Source organism: Battus philenor, unplaced genomic scaffold (genome assembly GCF_028537555.1).
Source record: "Battus philenor isolate CCGP_79_NKW_IND1 unplaced genomic scaffold, ilBatPhil1.0.hap1 SCAF_29, whole genome shotgun sequence".
NCBI lineage: Eukaryota > Metazoa > Arthropoda > Insecta > Lepidoptera > Papilionidae > Battus > Battus philenor.
The window spans coordinates 4,083,094-4,102,505 of NW_027181692.1; the positions used below are offsets into that span (position 1 = coordinate 4,083,094).

At 31.9% G+C, this 19,412-nt stretch overlaps 1 protein-coding gene across 1 annotated transcript; it reads right to left on the bottom strand.

The window, feature by feature from the left end:
• Positions 1 to 6: 6 nt before the first annotated feature.
• On the bottom strand, positions 7 to 19,057 carry LOC137926151 (phosphate carrier protein, mitochondrial-like). Its single transcript, XM_068769686.1, has 9 exons — positions 18,949 to 19,057; positions 17,487 to 17,595; positions 16,099 to 16,198; positions 9,956 to 10,125; positions 8,693 to 8,854; positions 4,919 to 5,098; positions 3,463 to 3,600; positions 2,444 to 2,575; positions 7 to 937 (listed from the first exon to the last, which is right to left on the bottom strand). Exons 2-9 carry the CDS (start codon positions 17,589 to 17,591, stop codon positions 845 to 847), a joined length of 1,080 nt encoding a protein of 359 aa, XP_068625787.1. The 5' UTR covers positions 17,592 to 17,595; positions 18,949 to 19,057; the 3' UTR covers positions 7 to 844.
• Between the last annotated feature and the right edge of the window lie 355 nt (positions 19,058 to 19,412).

The following is a 19,412-nucleotide window of genomic DNA, read 5'->3' on the forward strand; positions in this document are numbered from 1 at the left end:
ACACTCTATTACACTCTTTGGTCACAGAGGTTCTAGTAACAGAATGAAATAAATGATAAATAAATAAAAAATAATATTATTTATTCGAGAAATAATTTAATATGATCCTTAAATACAAGGTAATCACAAGTTTTGAACGTATAATACATGTGCGCGAACCGCTCCATGCACATCTACATTGTAATGTGGCAGCGACGTCGTGGATCCATCATACAATAACATAAACTAAATATTTATCATTTCATACATACATAATTAGAAATTAAATATATTAATAATTCAGATTATATAAGTCTAAGGCAGGGGTCGGCAAACTGTAGCTCGCATGTGAAATGGAATACAGTACGTTTTTATTTTAAAAAGGTCAGCTATGAATGGAATTTACGAAATTCCACCCACAAGTGTTTGAGGGAGTATTCATTTTAAATAAATATCTTTAGATTATACGTCTTATAAGCAATTTACTTGCCCAGAGTATTTATTTTTGCATGTTAAAATTACAAAGATGGATTTTATGAAATTCTTGGAGGCTTTCATTAAAAAAAATTTTCAAACTTTCAACCTCTAGTCTCTCATAATTATTAAATTTGGCCATATTCTATTATCATGTTAATAATTATAACACATTATTCACTAGAAGAAGTAAAAAAATGTATCAAATATGTATCTTTGAATCAATTTAATATTTCCTATATTGGTGCCGACCCCTGATCTAATGATATAAAGCTGTATACTAATATTCCATAACAATTCTATATACTTATATATGTGATAGTAACGCGAGCTAAATGTGAATCAATATGTGCATGGCAGCATTGTCGGATGTTTTTTAGGCGTGGTCGCCTCATTTGTTCTTGGCAGCTTCCTCGGCCTCCAGACGTTTGCGCATGGACTCTGGCATCTCAGCGGGTGGTGGTCGGGGCATCCTCAACCACACCTGCAGACAGAACATATGTTATGTTACAAAGTTGGAGTTAATTGTCTTTAATACTACTTTAATGGAGTCGAGTTTAGTCTACTTTCACAAACTTTCACCTTATCTTTATAATTGTCAGTGTGGAAGTACACCTGAGGATGTGTTATTTAGCAATGCCATTCTCTCTCTTTATATGCCTGTGACCGTATATACAACCTTTCCTAGATTTGTATAAGCGCAAACATTTTCCAGAGTACTGGTAATGAGGAGGTTCCACCCTTTCGGATGCCATAGAGCCAACAACTCAAGCCAAAGTACAACTTCACCCCCTAAGCAGAATCTTTTAAGAGAGCCCTGAATTTTGGATATATTTGATTTCGGTATAAGCATATAGCATATTTAGCGAGTTCACTTGAATTTTATCATAGAGTAATTAAAAAAAATTCTAAAATAAATTGTAGAAATCTTCATTATATCTTATTTTGTTAGTACATAATAAACACAATATTCATATTTATTTTAAAAATGGTTGATAAGTGTTTAATATGACTCAATAACAACTTATTGTTACATCTTTTAGTTTGTAATTTCATTATACTGTATGTGTTAATAGGAAATATTTTTATTCCAATAAAAATCAATTCAAATATATTGAACTAACTTCTTTTTGTAGACTGTGTGTGGTTTTACTATACATTCCTATTTAATCTCTCTAAATCATTATAAAATAAATTTAAGAAGTTTGTTAAACAAACTCGTAAAAAATTGTCTTATGTGATGGATTTTGCGATTTTAAAGCTTAGGGATTAATTTGTTTTTACAGTATTAAAGGTAGTATAAAAGTGACAGCGTGAATAAAACATGTGTGACTTTGTTCATCTTTAAGTTTCAGGAAACCATATATAGATGAACTTAATCTGATTCTAGTTTGGTCACTGTAAATAGCCTAACATGAAAAAAAAACTTATCTATCTAATTTTATCTATTAAGAATATTATATCTAATAAGAATGGAGTCTTATTTGTAGAAACAAATTATAAGCATTTTTGTTTACTATTCCTTTATTATGTTTAAGGCATTCCTCTGCATGAGATAACTCATTTTTCATCTGCCTCCAAGTTTTTGTATATTATAGCTTTTCAATGTTACAGATAGTTGCTAAACTGGTAGTTTGGGTGATTTTTTAGTTGCTATGTGTATTTATTCCCCGATATATTTAAGTGCATGTGGATCTGTATTGGTGAACCATATTGCATTTGTAATGGTTTTGTACCCTTTGAATAATATTTTTATTTAATGGATAGTTCCATAGGTCTTTGAAAAATTATCAACGATTTTAAGAATTAAAAATATCTTTGGAGTCGCTAACATAAAAAAACTGGTGATTTGTTTGTAGGTTTAAATAGTAAGTTAATATATGTTCGTAAGATTACATTACTTATGTAAAGCATTTTAACATTAGACAATCTGGGGTAAAATATTCTTACTTAAATTCAATTTCAGTACTGTAAGTTTAAAAATATTTACCTTAACGGCGTCATAGATGAACCATTGCAACGCGGTCAAGGTACCGATCATGATAATCCTGGGGCCGAGACCCTTCCATACTCCCGCCCAGCCAAGCTTGCCGACGATGGAGCCGACTGTGGCTGTCTTGTCCTGAAATTATGGATTTATAAATAAAATATAATTAATAAAACACTCATAATTATTTTACGTTTTACAACAAATAGGAGAGACAGGGCAATGATATAGCCAGAGTTAGACTGTCATAACAGAGATAGGAAGCTTTGGGTCCTGGTGGTGGTCTGAATAGCCAAGTCATGGCTTCTACAAACATCTGTTTATTTTTGTTGTTACAATTATTTATGCCAGTCACATACAGGATCATCTGGCACAGTTCACTGGAGTACCTTCGCGAGATCGCAGTCGACTTCAAGGATCTACTGGAATTCCTCGATTGGGATAATAGATTGAAGTTAACCCCGATGAAAAATCAACACCATTGTGACAAGTCTTGAATACTTAGAAGTTATATTTGGAGATATTTTTTTATCACACTTATGATTGGTAGTGATCTTTGTATAAATTATTTTTTTACTTACTATGTTCCTGTCATACTTGTGTAACTTATTAGACTAGCTTACTTATTCAATATATATGTATACATATACATACATACACATATAAATATATGTATATATATAACTAATTTATATTTGGTGACATTGAGCAAAAAAACATTTAAAATATGTGTTTATAACTATATGCAATTTTATTGTGGGTTTGTTCTTGTGCCTTTTATTTTCAGAAATTACTTTCTCATTCATTTATTTCTATTTTTTTCTTTTCTCATAAATTCTCTTATTCTTCTTCTATGCTTGTTTACGTTACTTAACGCATCGCTTGCACCCTTCGCCACATTTCTCAGAATTTTCAGCTTTTTTTTTACATTTTACATTTTCCTAAATTATTTAATTAATACTTTTATATAATACAGTTTGAACCTGTCCGGTGTTGGGTGTATATATGTGTGAATGCTTTACCTGGTTGAGCTTGGATACGACGGTGTCGGCGGGATGGGAGACGATGGCGCAGAACACACCCGCGATGTAACCGGCTGCGAATGTCACCACCAGCTGCTCGCCCTTCGTGCACTGCTCGCGCGGCTTCGGCACTACATACTGCACATAGACAACAACAATGTTAATTTTTAAATTTTGAATATAATTTTAAATACATAATTATTTATTTTGCGGACCTAGTGACTCGAGAAAATTCATAGAATCTAACCTTTAGTTAAACTGTCATATCTTAAACTTTTGCTAGCCTAGACTGTAGAATCAAAGCAATAAAGGAAACGAAAAACTGCGAAGTCTGACTTATTGTATATTGATATTAAATATAATAATTAATTTCTTCAATCTATCAATTGTTTAATTGCTATTAAAGTTATTGGTTTTAACCTCATGTGTCCCATAAATCAACGTCAAAGCGACAGCTCACCCTCTCCCTGTTATTTATATTGCAATGCAGAGTACATGATTTTTAAATATTGTCATTTTTGTTAATTACTATGACTGCTAATTTTTCTCGACTTTCATGTTAACATTAACTAACGACAGACAAACTATTTATGCAATGGTCTAGTTTAAAAAGAAAATGATACTATCAAACAGATTTTGTTTTGACGTTGATTTATAAAATAACCTGTATGTTATATTACTTCATTAGATCATAATAAATATTTTTAAAACAGTTATTTCTTGATTTCGTATATATATATATATATATATATATATATATATATATATATATATATATATATATATATGTAATCAGCCTTAGAAAATACAATATAACTATTTTTTTTCCGTTAATATCGAGTTACCTTCTACAATATGTCACAGAATAAGAAATTTAAAATTTAATCTTAACACTGTATTTCTAGTAGATTTGTTATGTTTTCACGACTTGATATTTTTATCTCACAGGTTGGTAAGTGACAATGACATGGCTCTGCATTATTTGGAGTAAAATATACCACTATGAGTGAAACATAGCATATTGGCAGTGGTATCCCAACTATACGGCCTGATACCTTCGATCGTAGATCGCGGATTCGATTCCCGGGAGAGAATCTTATATAATTCACACTTTGTACATTAATTATAGGATGGCCTCTGCTCACAAAACAATTTTCCAGAGGATAGACAGCAACGCCCTCTGCGCAATATAATACCACAGTACGATTGCCAGGCGGCCTTTTATCCCTCCCATTGATATCTTTGGGGGAGGCCTATGCTGTGCAGTTTGCGTCTATGAGCACTCAAAATGAATACATTGTAATTGAATAAGTAATGAGTAATGTTTTGAACCTTATTTACAGTCATAGTTACTAGTAAAACATTTTAAAAAAATCCTCTTAGAAATGTGACATATTCGAAAAAACATGTTTTTTCTATTTGGACTGTAAAACCAGTCAAAATGACTTTCTATTACCTTATACAGCAGCTCCAAGGTCTTCTCGAAGCAGGCGAACTTCATCATGGTGTACGGGATCTGTCTGCCCCACAGCGGCACGAGGCCCTTGTAGAAAGTACCGTAACCTTCATTCTGAACCATTTTGGGCCACGCCTCACGAAGGGTCGAAGCAAATCCAGGCATCGTCTGGATTCGAACCTGAAAACGCCGGCAAATATTGATACAAAAAGGTATTTAAAGTGAGATACGAACATAATATATACAACAATTGAATATTAAATAATAAAATATGAAATGAAAAAATTCTCATTTTTGTATCAGTCATCCAATCCCATTAAAATAAATATTTCAAAAAAGTTGTTTGTAAAAAATCACGTAATGTGAAATCACAGCCAATTGTATTTCTGCGTTGTCATTAAAACTTTTATTTGTTGTTTGTGGAATGTATGCTAAAGTAATTAAAAATGAGTAATATATATTATTAATTGTACTTTTACAATACTATTGAAACTATAAAATATTTTAATGGTCCATTTTGTTATTGTGTTTAAATTCTTAAGATATTAAATTTTGCACACAGGTGCAATAAACTGACAATAGCTTTCTTTTTTTAAAACGCAACATGTGGTTGCAATGAGAGAAAGAATTTATTGCTCTCGTCTCGGCAGATATTAATAGCAGGGGTCATAAAACTTGATTACCAATTATTTTTAATGTTTGGAACTTTTTACAATGTACTGGCCTGTCAACTGTTTTAAATAATTGATGTTTTTATATATAAGGTACTTAAAAAAATAATAAAAAAGTAAAAACTTTTTTCAAAAAAGTAATTAATTAATTATATATTTTTAAATTAAAAAAGTAATTAAAAAAATATATTTTTGCGGCTAAAAAAATGTTTTTTTTTTAATCGGAGCTCCTATAAGTAAATACATAATAATAAAAGGATTCAAACAGGTATCGTAAAATAGATCTTATTACATCTTTGTTTAAAGTATGCTTTTACAAGCCGTCTTCGCCGCGATCGATGTTTTTCAGAATGTAAACAGAATGAAAGCAACTTTAGTACAAAACAGATAAAGTATATTTTTAAATGCTGCTGTTTCGTTCTATGGTAAAAAGACTACGAGCACGGGAAACATGATATTTAATTTGAAAACTCTTAGTACTGGGTTAAGAACAGCAAATGACCTTTTTGATTTACAATGATCCGTCTTTGGAACAAAGTCTAATTTTTAAGAGGCAAATTGCTAATGCGACTGTATTGTTGTCATATATATGTACCAATAAAATAATATACTGTTATTTATAAGAACTCATTGTCATCCAAGTTAAAAATAATACATTGGAAGTGATTATTTTCCAGAATAAATTCCAAAGGGTTGTATAACACATTCCATGCTATGTGGTTGGTATGCGACAACCGTTGCAATTTTCGTTCAGGCCATTTGCAATTTGCATTCAAAAACTAAAGATTTTTAAAAAACGAATTGCAGGATCGAATATAGATAACTTCACGCATGCGCGTACGTAATGCATATTAAAATTGATAACTTTTTCCTACTAATTATAGCTTTGCAATATCGAAGAAGTGTGAAAAGGCACACGTCTTAAACGACTTTTAAAATTTTTGAAGTGTGGGTCGTCCTGACTAGAAATTGTTCAAAAATTGCTGTGGCATGGCCCTGTGCCCTTTAGTAAATGCAGTCCCTTCATAACAGGATCACAGCTAAGTCATAATTCAGAATCTAATCAGTCTTAGTTATACAATCTTAACTTAGGTGTTGTTTCTTTGTAGTAATTATATAATAACAACTAGATCTCAAGATTTATAAAACTTTAAAAATAAATCTACCTTTGTTTTGTGTTCCTCTAATTGTGCAGGTGTGTGAATTTTAAAAAATAAATTCTTCTCAGTTGATAGCGCGGTAGGAATCTACATAGACTTAATTTTTTTTATTAATTTTAATTTGTATCGCTTGTATTTTTTTTACAGTATTTATTTTTCGCTTTAACTAAACGCAGACAGTTGGGAGAGGGTTGCCGCTATTTGATACGGATCTTTCTTCTCCCAGCTGCGAGGCACGAGAGCGTTTTATAATTTTTTTACAATTTTTCTTACACAATTTTCTCTTATGGCTAACTAAATACAGCTAAAATTTATACATATTAACAATACAATTTGGAATACTCAATTATATATTAGTTGCTACATTATTTTATTTCAAATCGCTGCCCAAGCGCTACAGACCGTTAAATGCCTTGAGATTTAGGACAATGTGCCGGGCCAAATCATCAAAAGATTCTGCTGTAGATTTTTTCTTGAGAAGGTCCGGAAAGTTAAACGGAGGTATATTAAGGTTTTCACATAAGGTCACGTGGTTACGTCTTTTGGATGCGAATCGGGAGCAGTGTCTGAGTAAGTAATCAAAAGTCTGTACTGTGGAGTCGTCACATGTGCAAGTCTCGTTATCGATTATTTTAAAACGGTGCAGCTACTGCTTGCAGTACCCGTGCCCGCTTAGTAGTTGTGTGAGATAGAATAGACTTAATTTTAAGACGATAATAAATGATTGTAATGATCTTATATAGCAAAACTATTTTCACTTTGAATTTAAAGTCTAAGATAAAATTACAAGCTGTAAGAGATTGCAAAGCCCTCAGCTCTCATAATCAACAGATCATCGGGCAACTCTGCAGTGTCAATGGAATCGAACACGCTATCTTCAGATAGAGCGGAGTTGAGACTTCGCTGAACCAAGTCCATCGAGAACTGCAGCTTCCCTCTGGCATGAGTTGTCATCATCGGGCATTATTATTAACTCTAAATTAATAGTTAAATTGACTAGTTGTCCCAACAGACTGTACTGTCATAAGTTATTGAACTGTCGTCGCAAATTTAAAATGTATTTCCGAATTTAACATTATAATTTATTTTAGAAAGATTGTTTTGGATAGAAAAATTAAAATACTACTTGGAAAATAATATAAACATTTCTTTTATTCCCCACACAAACTATAAAGAAAATTAATTCTAACTCTTTAAAAAAGTTTGACGTCGATATAAACAAAAAAGGAATGTTAGGATGTAATTGTAAACATTATAATAAAAACGATTAAATGAATTCATACTTTGAAACGTGTTTTATTTATATATTCCTTCATTGGACTTTATTTTTGCAAGTCAGATTACTCAGGTATAAGTGATAAGGCCACATATGCGCTTGTACTAAACCGTGATTTTGGTAGCATAGCTCAAAAACTTCAACATCTTCAGGCTGCTGCATACTTTTTACTAATATCGAATTAAGAGGCCGTCAAGTCATAGTTCGCTTGGGAGGTCACCTCTTGGGGGTCCATGTACGTACCTAGACATGGACCCCAAGAGGTGACCTCGGCTTGAGCTATCATTTCGAACGCACTTGACATTCCTAACTCAGGGCTGCTTGAATGTAACGAACCTCGATTGTATCTATAGTAGTTCCCAGACTTTTTTTTTCTCATAAACCAGTTTTAAAATTTACTTCTGCTGAACCACTGTAGTTGTATTTCTACTATATTCATAGATATAGCTTTATGAAGATTGAAGCCAACATTTTATTTTTTAAATATCAAAATAAGATACTTTTGGACGGATCCCCTTTGCTATAAATAGTGAACTTCACATCTTTTTTTACATGAAGTCTTCTTTGTACCTTTGGGCTGCTTTAGGATCTATAGGATTGCGACAGATCAATAAGTTTATGACAATACGAAATCAGTTGGGGAAGATAGTGAATGAAAATTAAATACCTTGGCGGCTTCTAGCGGCGAGAGGGCGATGTCAGCGAAGAACTCTGCAGAAGCGGAGGCTGCGAGGTAGACGAACGTGCGGTAAGTGTAAGCTGTCTCCTCGTCCAGCATGCCCGAGTACGTCACCTTGAAAACTTCGTACAGCCCGAACTTGCACAGCCCCTGCACGACAAAAGATTTATATTCTACCGCTCAAAACATAAGATTCATTTTAGCATGGCATAATGTCTCATTTGATATTTTGTCTTCAATGTCACTCAGTAGGAACAATTGGATATATTTTTTAATCATTGGTTATTATATTAGTATACATACAAGTTGGACTCACAGTGGTAGTAATGCAGCACATAACATTGTGTTATTCTAGGTTCAGGAAAATTAATTTCATTTCAATTGAAAGTAATTTATTAACTTATTTTCCTTTTACACAAAGTTTGATCGTTAACATTTATATATTACACTACATAGGACCATGCAGTTATATTATAAATGAAATTTTAATTCATTTGTATAATTAACATACATACTTGACATAAGGTTCTATTATAGACATGCGGTAGATATTAGTACAAAACTGTTTTAAAACAACATTTTTGTTTGGATTTATAATGGGACAATGTTTAATATAAACAAAGCTAGGATTCTTCTAGAATTCACGCCATTGTGTGTATTAGTTGTACTTTGTTAATACAATTTCAGTTACTTTTATTTTTACAGGAAGAGGTACTTACAAGAGGTAAGTGTGTGTGTTGAACAAAGTTTTTGATGTTTTTTTCATATTCCAATTCACAAAAGTATTAAAAAATAATTAGTTTAAATCTTTTTTTTTTCACAGAAATTAGCGTGAATGGAACAGTTGTTACAAGTATAATCCTTTTATATTAAGAATGCAAATCTTTGTACGTGTTAAAAAAAACCCTTAATAAATATAGTTTATATAAGAAAATAAGTCTAGTGAATTTGACTTTCTAATTATGGGGCAGGAATACCGTAATACGGCGGAAGCGAATGTCATCCCATGTACTACACACCCAAGTAGGAGTCAGACTTTAAACTTTTTTAAATTTGGAATACTCGAAGGCTTTCTGGGGAAGTTCAGCTCGGGCTGCTGCATACTATAATACCACTGGATTGGGTCGTAGTCGAGCTCTTACATCGCTCCATGGAGTGACCCAGGTTCATCAGCTCGCATATGGGGACCTCGGCTCAGGATGTTACTAGTTGATATTTATAGTGTCAAGGTGTAATGAAGTACGGTGTCACCTGTAGCGAGTATCCGATGAAGGTTGGTGCCCAGCCCTTGGCAAGGCCGCGCATGCCCTCCTCCCTGACGGACACCTTGAAGCCGGTGAGCACGTTCTTGTACTTGTCGGGGTCCACTTGCAGCCGGCATTTGACCAAGTCCAACGGCACCACGGCGGTGTGAGTTATGCCTGTTTAAACGACCTTCCATTGAGATCACCAACACTTTGAGCTTCATATCTTACATTTCTAATTCGCCCATCTGGTGTTACTTAATTTTATATGATTTTGATTTTGAAAATGAAAGTATATTTGGTAATAAACTAGAATATTGAGCGATTGGTTACGAGTGAAAAAGCTTATTTGTCAGAAAAAATGTTTAAAGTTCTTTTTACACGTAATTCCAATCAACCTGTATAAAAAGATAAATATCAAATATGTATTTCTACTATTGAAATGCAACAAGTAAAGCATATCTGAGAGTACAAAGTCTGTAATGACAGGTAGTATATATTAATTTTATTACGTAGTAATCTGAGAAGAATCCGAATTGAAAGTATTTATTCGTACTTTATAATATTTTTTTTGGATAGGATATATCATACATACATTGACAACAAATTAGCTATACATTCTATTCATTAAAGCAAAAACTTTAGGTAAAAAAGTACCGATAACAAATTTTCCTATATATTGACCAATCCATAGGATGATTTGTTATAGGTTATATGACATTATGTTTGGATGATTTGTTACATGTCATATGACATTAGTATTGACTGTGATTCGAAAGATCAGCGTCAAGGTGAGCTTTCGCTGTATCTATAACAAATTTTCCTATATATTGACCAATCCATAGGATGATTTGTTATAGGTTATATGACATTATGTTTGGATGATTTGTTACATGTCATATGACATTAGTATTGACTGTGATTCGAAAGATCAGCGTCAAGGTGAGCTTTCGCTGTATCTATAACAAATTTTCCTATATATTGACCAATCCATAGGATGATTTGTTATAGGTTATATGACATTATGTTTGGATGATTTGTTACATGTCATATGACATTAGTATTGACTGTGATTCGAAAGATCAGCGTCAAGGTGAGCTTTCGCTGTATCTATAACAAATTTTCCTATATATTGACCAATCCATAGGATGATTTGTTATAGGTTATATGACATTATGTTTGGATGATTTGTTACATGTCATATGACATTAGTATTGACTGTGATTCGAAAGATCAGCGTCAAGGTGAGCTTTCGCTGTATCTATAACAAATTTTCCTATATATTGACCAATCCATAGGATGATTTGTTATAGGTTATATGACATTATGTTTGGATGATTTGTTACATGTCATATGACATTAGTATTGACTGTGATTCGAAAGATCAGCGTCAAGGTGAGCTTTCGCTGTATCTATAACAAATTTTCCTATATATTGACCAATCCATAGGATGATTTGTTATAGGTTATATGACATTATGTTTGGATGATTTGTTACATGTCATATGACATTAGTATTGACTGTGATTCGAAAGATCAGCGTCAAGGTGAGCTTTCGCTGTATCTATAACAAATTTTCCTATATATTGACCAATCCATAGGATGATTTGTTATAGGTTATATGATATTATGTTTGGATGATTTGTTACATGTCATATGACATTATGTTTGTCTGTGATTCGAAAGATCAGCGTCAAGGTGAGCTTTCGCTGTACCTATAACAAATTATCCTATACATTGACCAATACATAGAATGATTTGTTATAGGTTATATGACAATGTTTGACTGTGATTCGAAAGATCAGCGTCAAGGTGAGCTTTCGCTTAGGAGTGCTGGACGCGGGCCAAGGGCGTCGCCTCTAATGATGTACTTTGATGTGACTGCGTCATTTGTTAAATAATCACTATTTTGTTTTGTGATTTAAACAATTAAGCATATTTTTATTCTGACTATGGCATAATGATTTTGTATCTTTTCTACAAGCCCGTCAGTATTTAGAGATAGGCAGAAAAGCACTTGACTGTTCATGGTGCCAATTTTACTATGGAAGGTGTTTAGCGAAAAATACTTCTTGTAACAAAGACAGGAGAAATTTATTTGCAACAAGTATAGAATAAATATTGATAAACAGGCACAAATACACAGATAAAAAAACAGACCATTATATTCCACATATTGACTTACACAGGATCAAAATCCATTCATAGAGTAAAGGAAAGCGCTGTGCGTGGATCTTAGATGAGAAATTAAAACAAGGAGATCAGAAGAACCAAGGTTATTTACGTAACTCGAAGAATTGCTCGTTTAGAGTCCCAGTGGACGGGACTCTAGACGAGCAATTCCTCGAAAGGTTGTTGAATGTTGACCACGAACCAGTACTCAGAGTAGGTAGGCTTTTCAGAAGTCTGGATGCTGGTAATGAAAGACTGGTCATCATGGCGGTGTTCAGAGAACGTTTATGCCTTGCAATCAGCGGTTATCGACTGACATTGTGATGATGAAAACCAGATTGTTTGCTATGAGACCAAAATGTGTTGCATTGATGGTTTTATATATTTTTCACTTGTCAGTAGGTATTCAGAGGCATCCTCACTCTTTAGCGAACTTAGATTGACTCGGCCGTGTTTATAATTCAGATTTGAGAAAAATATTCTTCCTTTTTATTATCTGTAACGACTACATAGTAATTTTATAATAGCGTAGTTGTGGTGTAGTATGAATCGTCGGCACTTCTCATATATCAACGTTAAGTCAACGACAGATAATAGACCTTTGTAGTTATCTATATACATTATGATAGCAAATCTTATTTTGCAAGAATTGGTCTCTAGGTCATTGGGTCATTCCATAGGCCATGAACTTAGTGTAAAAGTACTTCTGTGTTTCAAAAATGAATTTGCTAATATGCCTGCTGTTTAAAAAAACTTTAATGCCATCCAAATATACTTATGTATTTTTAAACTGTGTAAATTATATAATATCCTGAGTAAATTAGTTGATAATACTATCTAAATTTATGCGTCATGTATGAAGGCCGCTTTCAACCTTATACAAATATATTGGGGAGACTTAAGTGCAGCATGGATATCCCACGGTCGAAACTATTTTTAAAAACTAATTGTAACTGCATTAAAATGTTATTTAGTTTTTAAAAATCTCAAAAAACATGTCCAAATATAAAGATAGCCGATGATTGATTATTTCGACACAATCTTTTGGTTATCTTTGATAAAATTACTATATTCATTCATATGATTTACAAAAATGCATTATGCGACATGTACTGACAATCTTTTTATTTTTAGCTCAAACACTTGTTGACTTGTACTTGTAAATAATATTGCTTAATCCTTTTAGACAAAAACTAATCAATGTTTTGTTTCCTACCCCATTCAAAGTACACTGTTTTTTAAACGGTTTTATTTAGTTCGACTCGTACGGAATTTGTTTATTTGGGTCAGAGTTAGATATTAAAATTTAAGCACCTTCCCGATGTCAGATTGATCTGAAATTTGGTAGACACATTTAATTTAGATGACAATACAATATAATAAAATCAATAACATTATAAATCTAAGATGGCCGCCGATACAAAATGGCGGATTACATATTTTTCCTTAACCCCCTCAATATGGGTATCAAATGAAAGTGCTACACTAGTAAAACACGATGATTATGTCAAAAATTAAAATTCAAGATGGACGCCGTTCCAATATGTCGGACTAGGTACATATTTTTCCACAACCACCACAATATGGGTATCAAATAAAACCGTTTAACTTTAAAAAAATTTAAATGTATTTATTTAAAACATAAAAACATTGTTTCTCGTTAGGTTTTTATGTGCAAACCCTAGTAAGAGTGAAATTCGGCCGGTTATTATAACATGGCACATCTTTTTCGCCCGGTATTAAAAGGGTTATGCATAACTAATGTTAAGCAGGATGGCCCGTCCACCTCAAGGTATCTACTATATACGGTATGATTAAACAGGTCTCTTTGGAAAGCTATAGAGCGCTATGCCCAACACTGGACTTATACAGTATGATCTCAAGTTTTTGTTATATAAAAGATTTTAAAACATTGCTATTTTGAAGTATATGTTAACGGTACCGGAAAGTAATGTCGCTTTCTTAAGTTAAATTCACACCACTACATTATATTCACCTTCGTTATCAACAACCTTTTGTCATCTAGTATATAAATTTTCAGTGCCGGAGCGGTAAAAATCAATCGGTTCTTCTTTAAAAATATATCTACAGAAACGACTAATATAATAAAGATATTTGTATTGAATAGGTAATTTCTCAATTTATATAAAACCCGAAAATTTTGGAATATGGAAACAAAAAAATCCAAGACGATTGACAGAAATTACGTTTGTATATGAATCAGAAAGTAATTTGATGAATTAAAAAAAACCTGTCTTGGCCAAAATTTACTTAGTTGATAAGGCTGCGCAACTAGCAAGATAAGTTTGGCAATGAATGAAGCCTGTTTATGATAAGAATATCCCACAGTGACGAAATGTTCTTAATGGTTTACTTCTTTTTTGCATGATTACGTTTGAGTGGTAGCAAATTAAAGATGTCAAATTTTTCAATCAATTTAAAAATAGAATTGGTTGTGCATTCATTATATTTATACACAATCTTCAACTTTTCAAATATTGCTTGTGTTTAAGTCATAAGTAGAATTTTAGAAGTCATATTTGAAATCAAATAGAGCTATTCTATATGAACACCCTTCAACTTGTAGCTACAAGATGACATTAGCTCACAATAAAACTATGTCAGAGGAAAAAGTAACAAATGTACTGTTATGGGGGCCGTTTCTGTGGATATATTTTACAGAAAAACCGATTGATTCATCACCGCTCCGGCATTGAAAATTTGTATACTAGATGACAAAAGGTTGTTGATAATAAAGGTGAGTATGTTGATGATTAGAAATAAAAACTTGTTAAAAATGTAGTCGTGTGAATTAAACTTTAGAATGCGACATTATTTTTCGGTTCCCCTAATACATAATTATATTGTTAACTTTAATTGGGTAAGTTAGTAAGGTAAGCGGTTTTTTTTTAAGTTGAACTTGAACTTCTTATATTAATTCATTTTATATTCATATATTCATTTACAAGGGAGCTTATGGTAAAAGTGTACACTTTTACGTAATTTCTCTCTTATGTAATAAATTTAAAAATTTTATTAAACAATGTAATATACTTTGAACGTTTGTTAAGTGATAATAAAGCTTTATGAATTGCTCTACTACTGTATTAAAAAAACAAATATACTGAAAATTTATCTTGTGTCACCAGCTAAGTGTCGTTTTTGCATAAAATATGTATAACTCTTACATTTGATAATGGTACATATTGGTCTGTGTAACGACTAAATAAAAAAATAAAGCCGTTACCCTGCTGTTAGTCGGAGCATCACCAAGTTCAATGGTTGCAACAGAAATATTAAAATATTTCTTTAAATCTGGTGTAATATCATGTTCGTTACACTCTTCTTTTAAATTGTCGTTACTATCTGATGCTATAATTCTTTTTTGACTGATACGGTAACATTATCACAGTTTGATTCATAATCACTCGGACAATCAGATAAAGCATCTGCTTATAAATCATTGAAAGATTTTCATTACGTTCCGTTATTGTTTTTTTAATTGTTAAATATTTTTTACAACAATAGGTTTGGTTGCTGATCAGAAAGAAACAGCTTGTATTATACTGATAAATAATTGCACCGCATGGTCGCTAACAGTGATGCAAAAAACCCATCACAAGTTTATATGTGGGCGGTCAGAAACATTTGGCCTTACAAACACAACTTAACTCCTTATTGGTCAATAATATGTTAAGAATATTGTAAAAGTGACCACAAAAAAAAACCGTCATAGGTCACAACCTCACAAGGTTTTAAATTGAATAAAATTATAGAAAAGCTCAATTTGATTTTAGTTTTTAACAATTATGCTCCTAATGTAGTAAGACAAAGACATCTTCCAAAGATTGCGAAGATGACTGGTCCTGGGCTGCCTACACCCAGTGATTTCTTTCAACCTTAATTATATCATCGGTTCACCTAATGGATAATCATATAAACAAATAAATTAAAATGCGAATAAGTGAGAAACACATACCGCAAGAGAGGATGCCTCCAAGGCCGCAAAGTGCGAAGTATTTGGGTGAGGCGAACTCGCAGGAGTCGCCCTGGACCACCGCAGCCGCCGCCATGCCGCTCTGCCGACCCAACATGTGTCAACACACAAATCGGTTTAATTGTGTACAACAATAAAATCTATTTATTTATTACCTACATAAACTATTTATTATAGAAATAAATTCTTTTCTGACAGATGGTAGTTAAGTTCAATGGCCCCTGTAAAGGCATTGATTCAGGCTGCTTTTAAAGTTAGACTCAACTTGAATTGAATGTCATTATATAACCTTAAATGTATGATAGTAGGTCCATAAAACTAGGAATTTCTTTTATGATCAATACTTAATGTATACTCAAATAAAATGTCAGAAAAGTTATTACATAAGTATAAATGCCCTCAGATCTCATAATCTAATGATCATCGGGCACCACTGCAATACATGAAAAAGATTGAACACGCTACCTAAAGGTAGGGTGACATCGTTATGTCACCGAACAAACCCTGACATGTATCGCAGAACCCCTCTGGCATGAGTTTTCATCATCGGGCAAAACATAACCTATAATCATTTATTTTATTTTGAAACAATAAGTGTCTTACACATAAAACTGGGAAATAGCTCCATAAATATAGAGAAAGGTAAAAGGAGAAGATATAGAAAAATGAGGAAAATAGGAAACTTTTCCCCATCAAAATTACAAAGTAAATTAAAACATCTCTCTCCAATATTATTATCATACACTATAAATAACTTGAATTATAAAAATAACCACATTATTAGACCTGCAGGGTATGAAATGAAAAACTTATCTTTATATTAAGTAATGCATATTTTAAGAATCAGTAAGTAAAGTGATCACTCCTAAATATGTACTATTAATTTATTATATATTTTGTTGCATTTAGTGCACACCATTAAGCATAAATATAGACTGGATTATTATATTTTTATTAGAATGTAGGTCCAATTACTAAAATACATTGGCAAAAAATTATTATGTAATTATCACCAAATATTAATTTTAATATTAAACCAGACCTATAAAAAGTGTCCCCGTTAGAAATAATATAGTATGTTTAGTATTTCTTTATACCATCTATCATCTTAGATCACATATATAGTGGTATGAGCTGGAATTATAAAGAATATATTCAGCAGTGAATTAAGGATTGATACAAATAATACAGATTAAAAAAGACAATTAACCATATATGTGAAGTGATTTTGTCTAAAACAAAAAACTACTCTGAAGTAACATTTATTTGTTCTTGTTCTGTGTATTGCATGCTAACAATGATTTTAGCAACATCAACATTAATAACATTATATGTTGTAATACTAGGTGATTCCATGAGAAAAAACATACCGATGCAGCTTGAGGGGCAGCTATTGCGGCTGGTTCACATTGTGCTGGAGAGAGAGGGCCACGGAAGGGCGAGTTCCGAGCCGCCTCCAAAAGGGATGAGAACATTTTGCTGTAAAATCAGACACATTTTTTAAAATATATAGTAAATATATATTTATTACATACTAAATTTAAGAATAGAGAAAATTGAGTTAAAATATATTTCTCCCTAGGTTTTGTATTAAATAATATCATGAATACTGCATTGTTATGTGTATGTTGGCACACTTCCATTATGTTCTACTTGTCTTTAAAATGTCTAGTCTCTTTGTGAAAAAAGTGATTTCTGATATTATAACTTACCTAATGTAAGCATACGGAACACTGGAAAATGTCATGACCATTTTCATGCATTAACATTATTTTTATTAACTGTAGTGAAATTTTAAAATGTTTTAATTCAACCTAATTCTGGTAATTATGTTTTTAGTTGATAATGTAAGCTTAAAGAAAATTGTAAGTTAAATTGGGAAATTGTAAGTAAATAATATTTAAAATGTGGAGGACATACACAAATGTATAAATATTCACACTTTCAAAGTGTTTTAAAATGCATTGAAGTATTACAATGTACTCTATAAAACTAAGACTGATTAAAGAAAGTAACAATGAAAAAAAAATTTCTCTGAAAAATTAAATAAAATGGTGGTCATATAGTTAATATAGCGCTACAACCACCATTAATGCATCAATTAATAGTTTCACTATTTAGATTAAAATTAATATCATTGAAATAAAGAGAACTTTTTAAATACACAAAAGAAACAAAAATCTTATAAAACTTTTGTCATTAGATACAAATAGTACCATTATTTTTATATAAACTTAAGAAAAATAATTAAATATTTTAATGAATGCTCTTAAAAAAGAAGTTAATGCATTTCTTAAAGATTTTTTAAATTACGAAATCAGAGAACATAAGATTTTTAAATAAGTATTGTGTCCTCGAAGAGGTTATACAAGTCATTGCCAATGATGGCCAGTGTCATGTACGTAAGTCTTAGTTACAATGTTAGATAATAATGCGGTTCCATATTTTAGATATTATGATATTTTTAAGATTTTTTATCTTGAAACATAACCTACACAGCAACTGTCGCAGAGTACTCGAACTAATCAATACGCCTTGTAATCTGGCAAAAGACAGCGCGACCGTCTAGACAATCGATAAGATTTCAGAATCATGAATGGATGGATTTATTTTGAATGTTTATATAACATATTCCTTAATTATTTATTAAAACTAGGAAACTTAAATAGAGCAAGGTCACGTGCAAACAATACTATAACACGTTACGTAAGGCAAAAATTAAGTGCAGTCCTGTAAGAAAAGTATGTAAATTATTTCCGCTTCTAAAATACGTGATGATGATTTAAAAAATGAAACGATGTTCATAAAAAAATCAAATATAAAACTACTTACATGTCTTAAATCCGATGGAAATATACCACGCACTGCACGGCGTTTGACGCACAGTGGTAAAGGAACTAAGCTGACGACGCAAGCGCCATGTCAAATCGAAGGAAGTTATGTAATCACGTGAAACTGACAAGACCTGGGATACCATGTGATATGGACGCTTAATAACTTATTACCATTTTACTAATTCAATACTAGAAATAACTAGAAAACATTGAAGATTCAATTTAACTTTTGGTTCTATTTGAATGCATTAACTACAGAGAAATCCAATTCCAATCCCACGAGTTTACATTTAGACTTATTTGAATATTTTTCAAAAGTTGAATAAATATACTAAATTGTGATTAGTTAGACAAATTTTATATTCTTTTTATTGGTACATTTTTATTGATTAAAAAGTGAAATTTCTATACTGATAACAGCATCTGTATGTAAAATGAATTATAAATAACTGTACTAAGAGA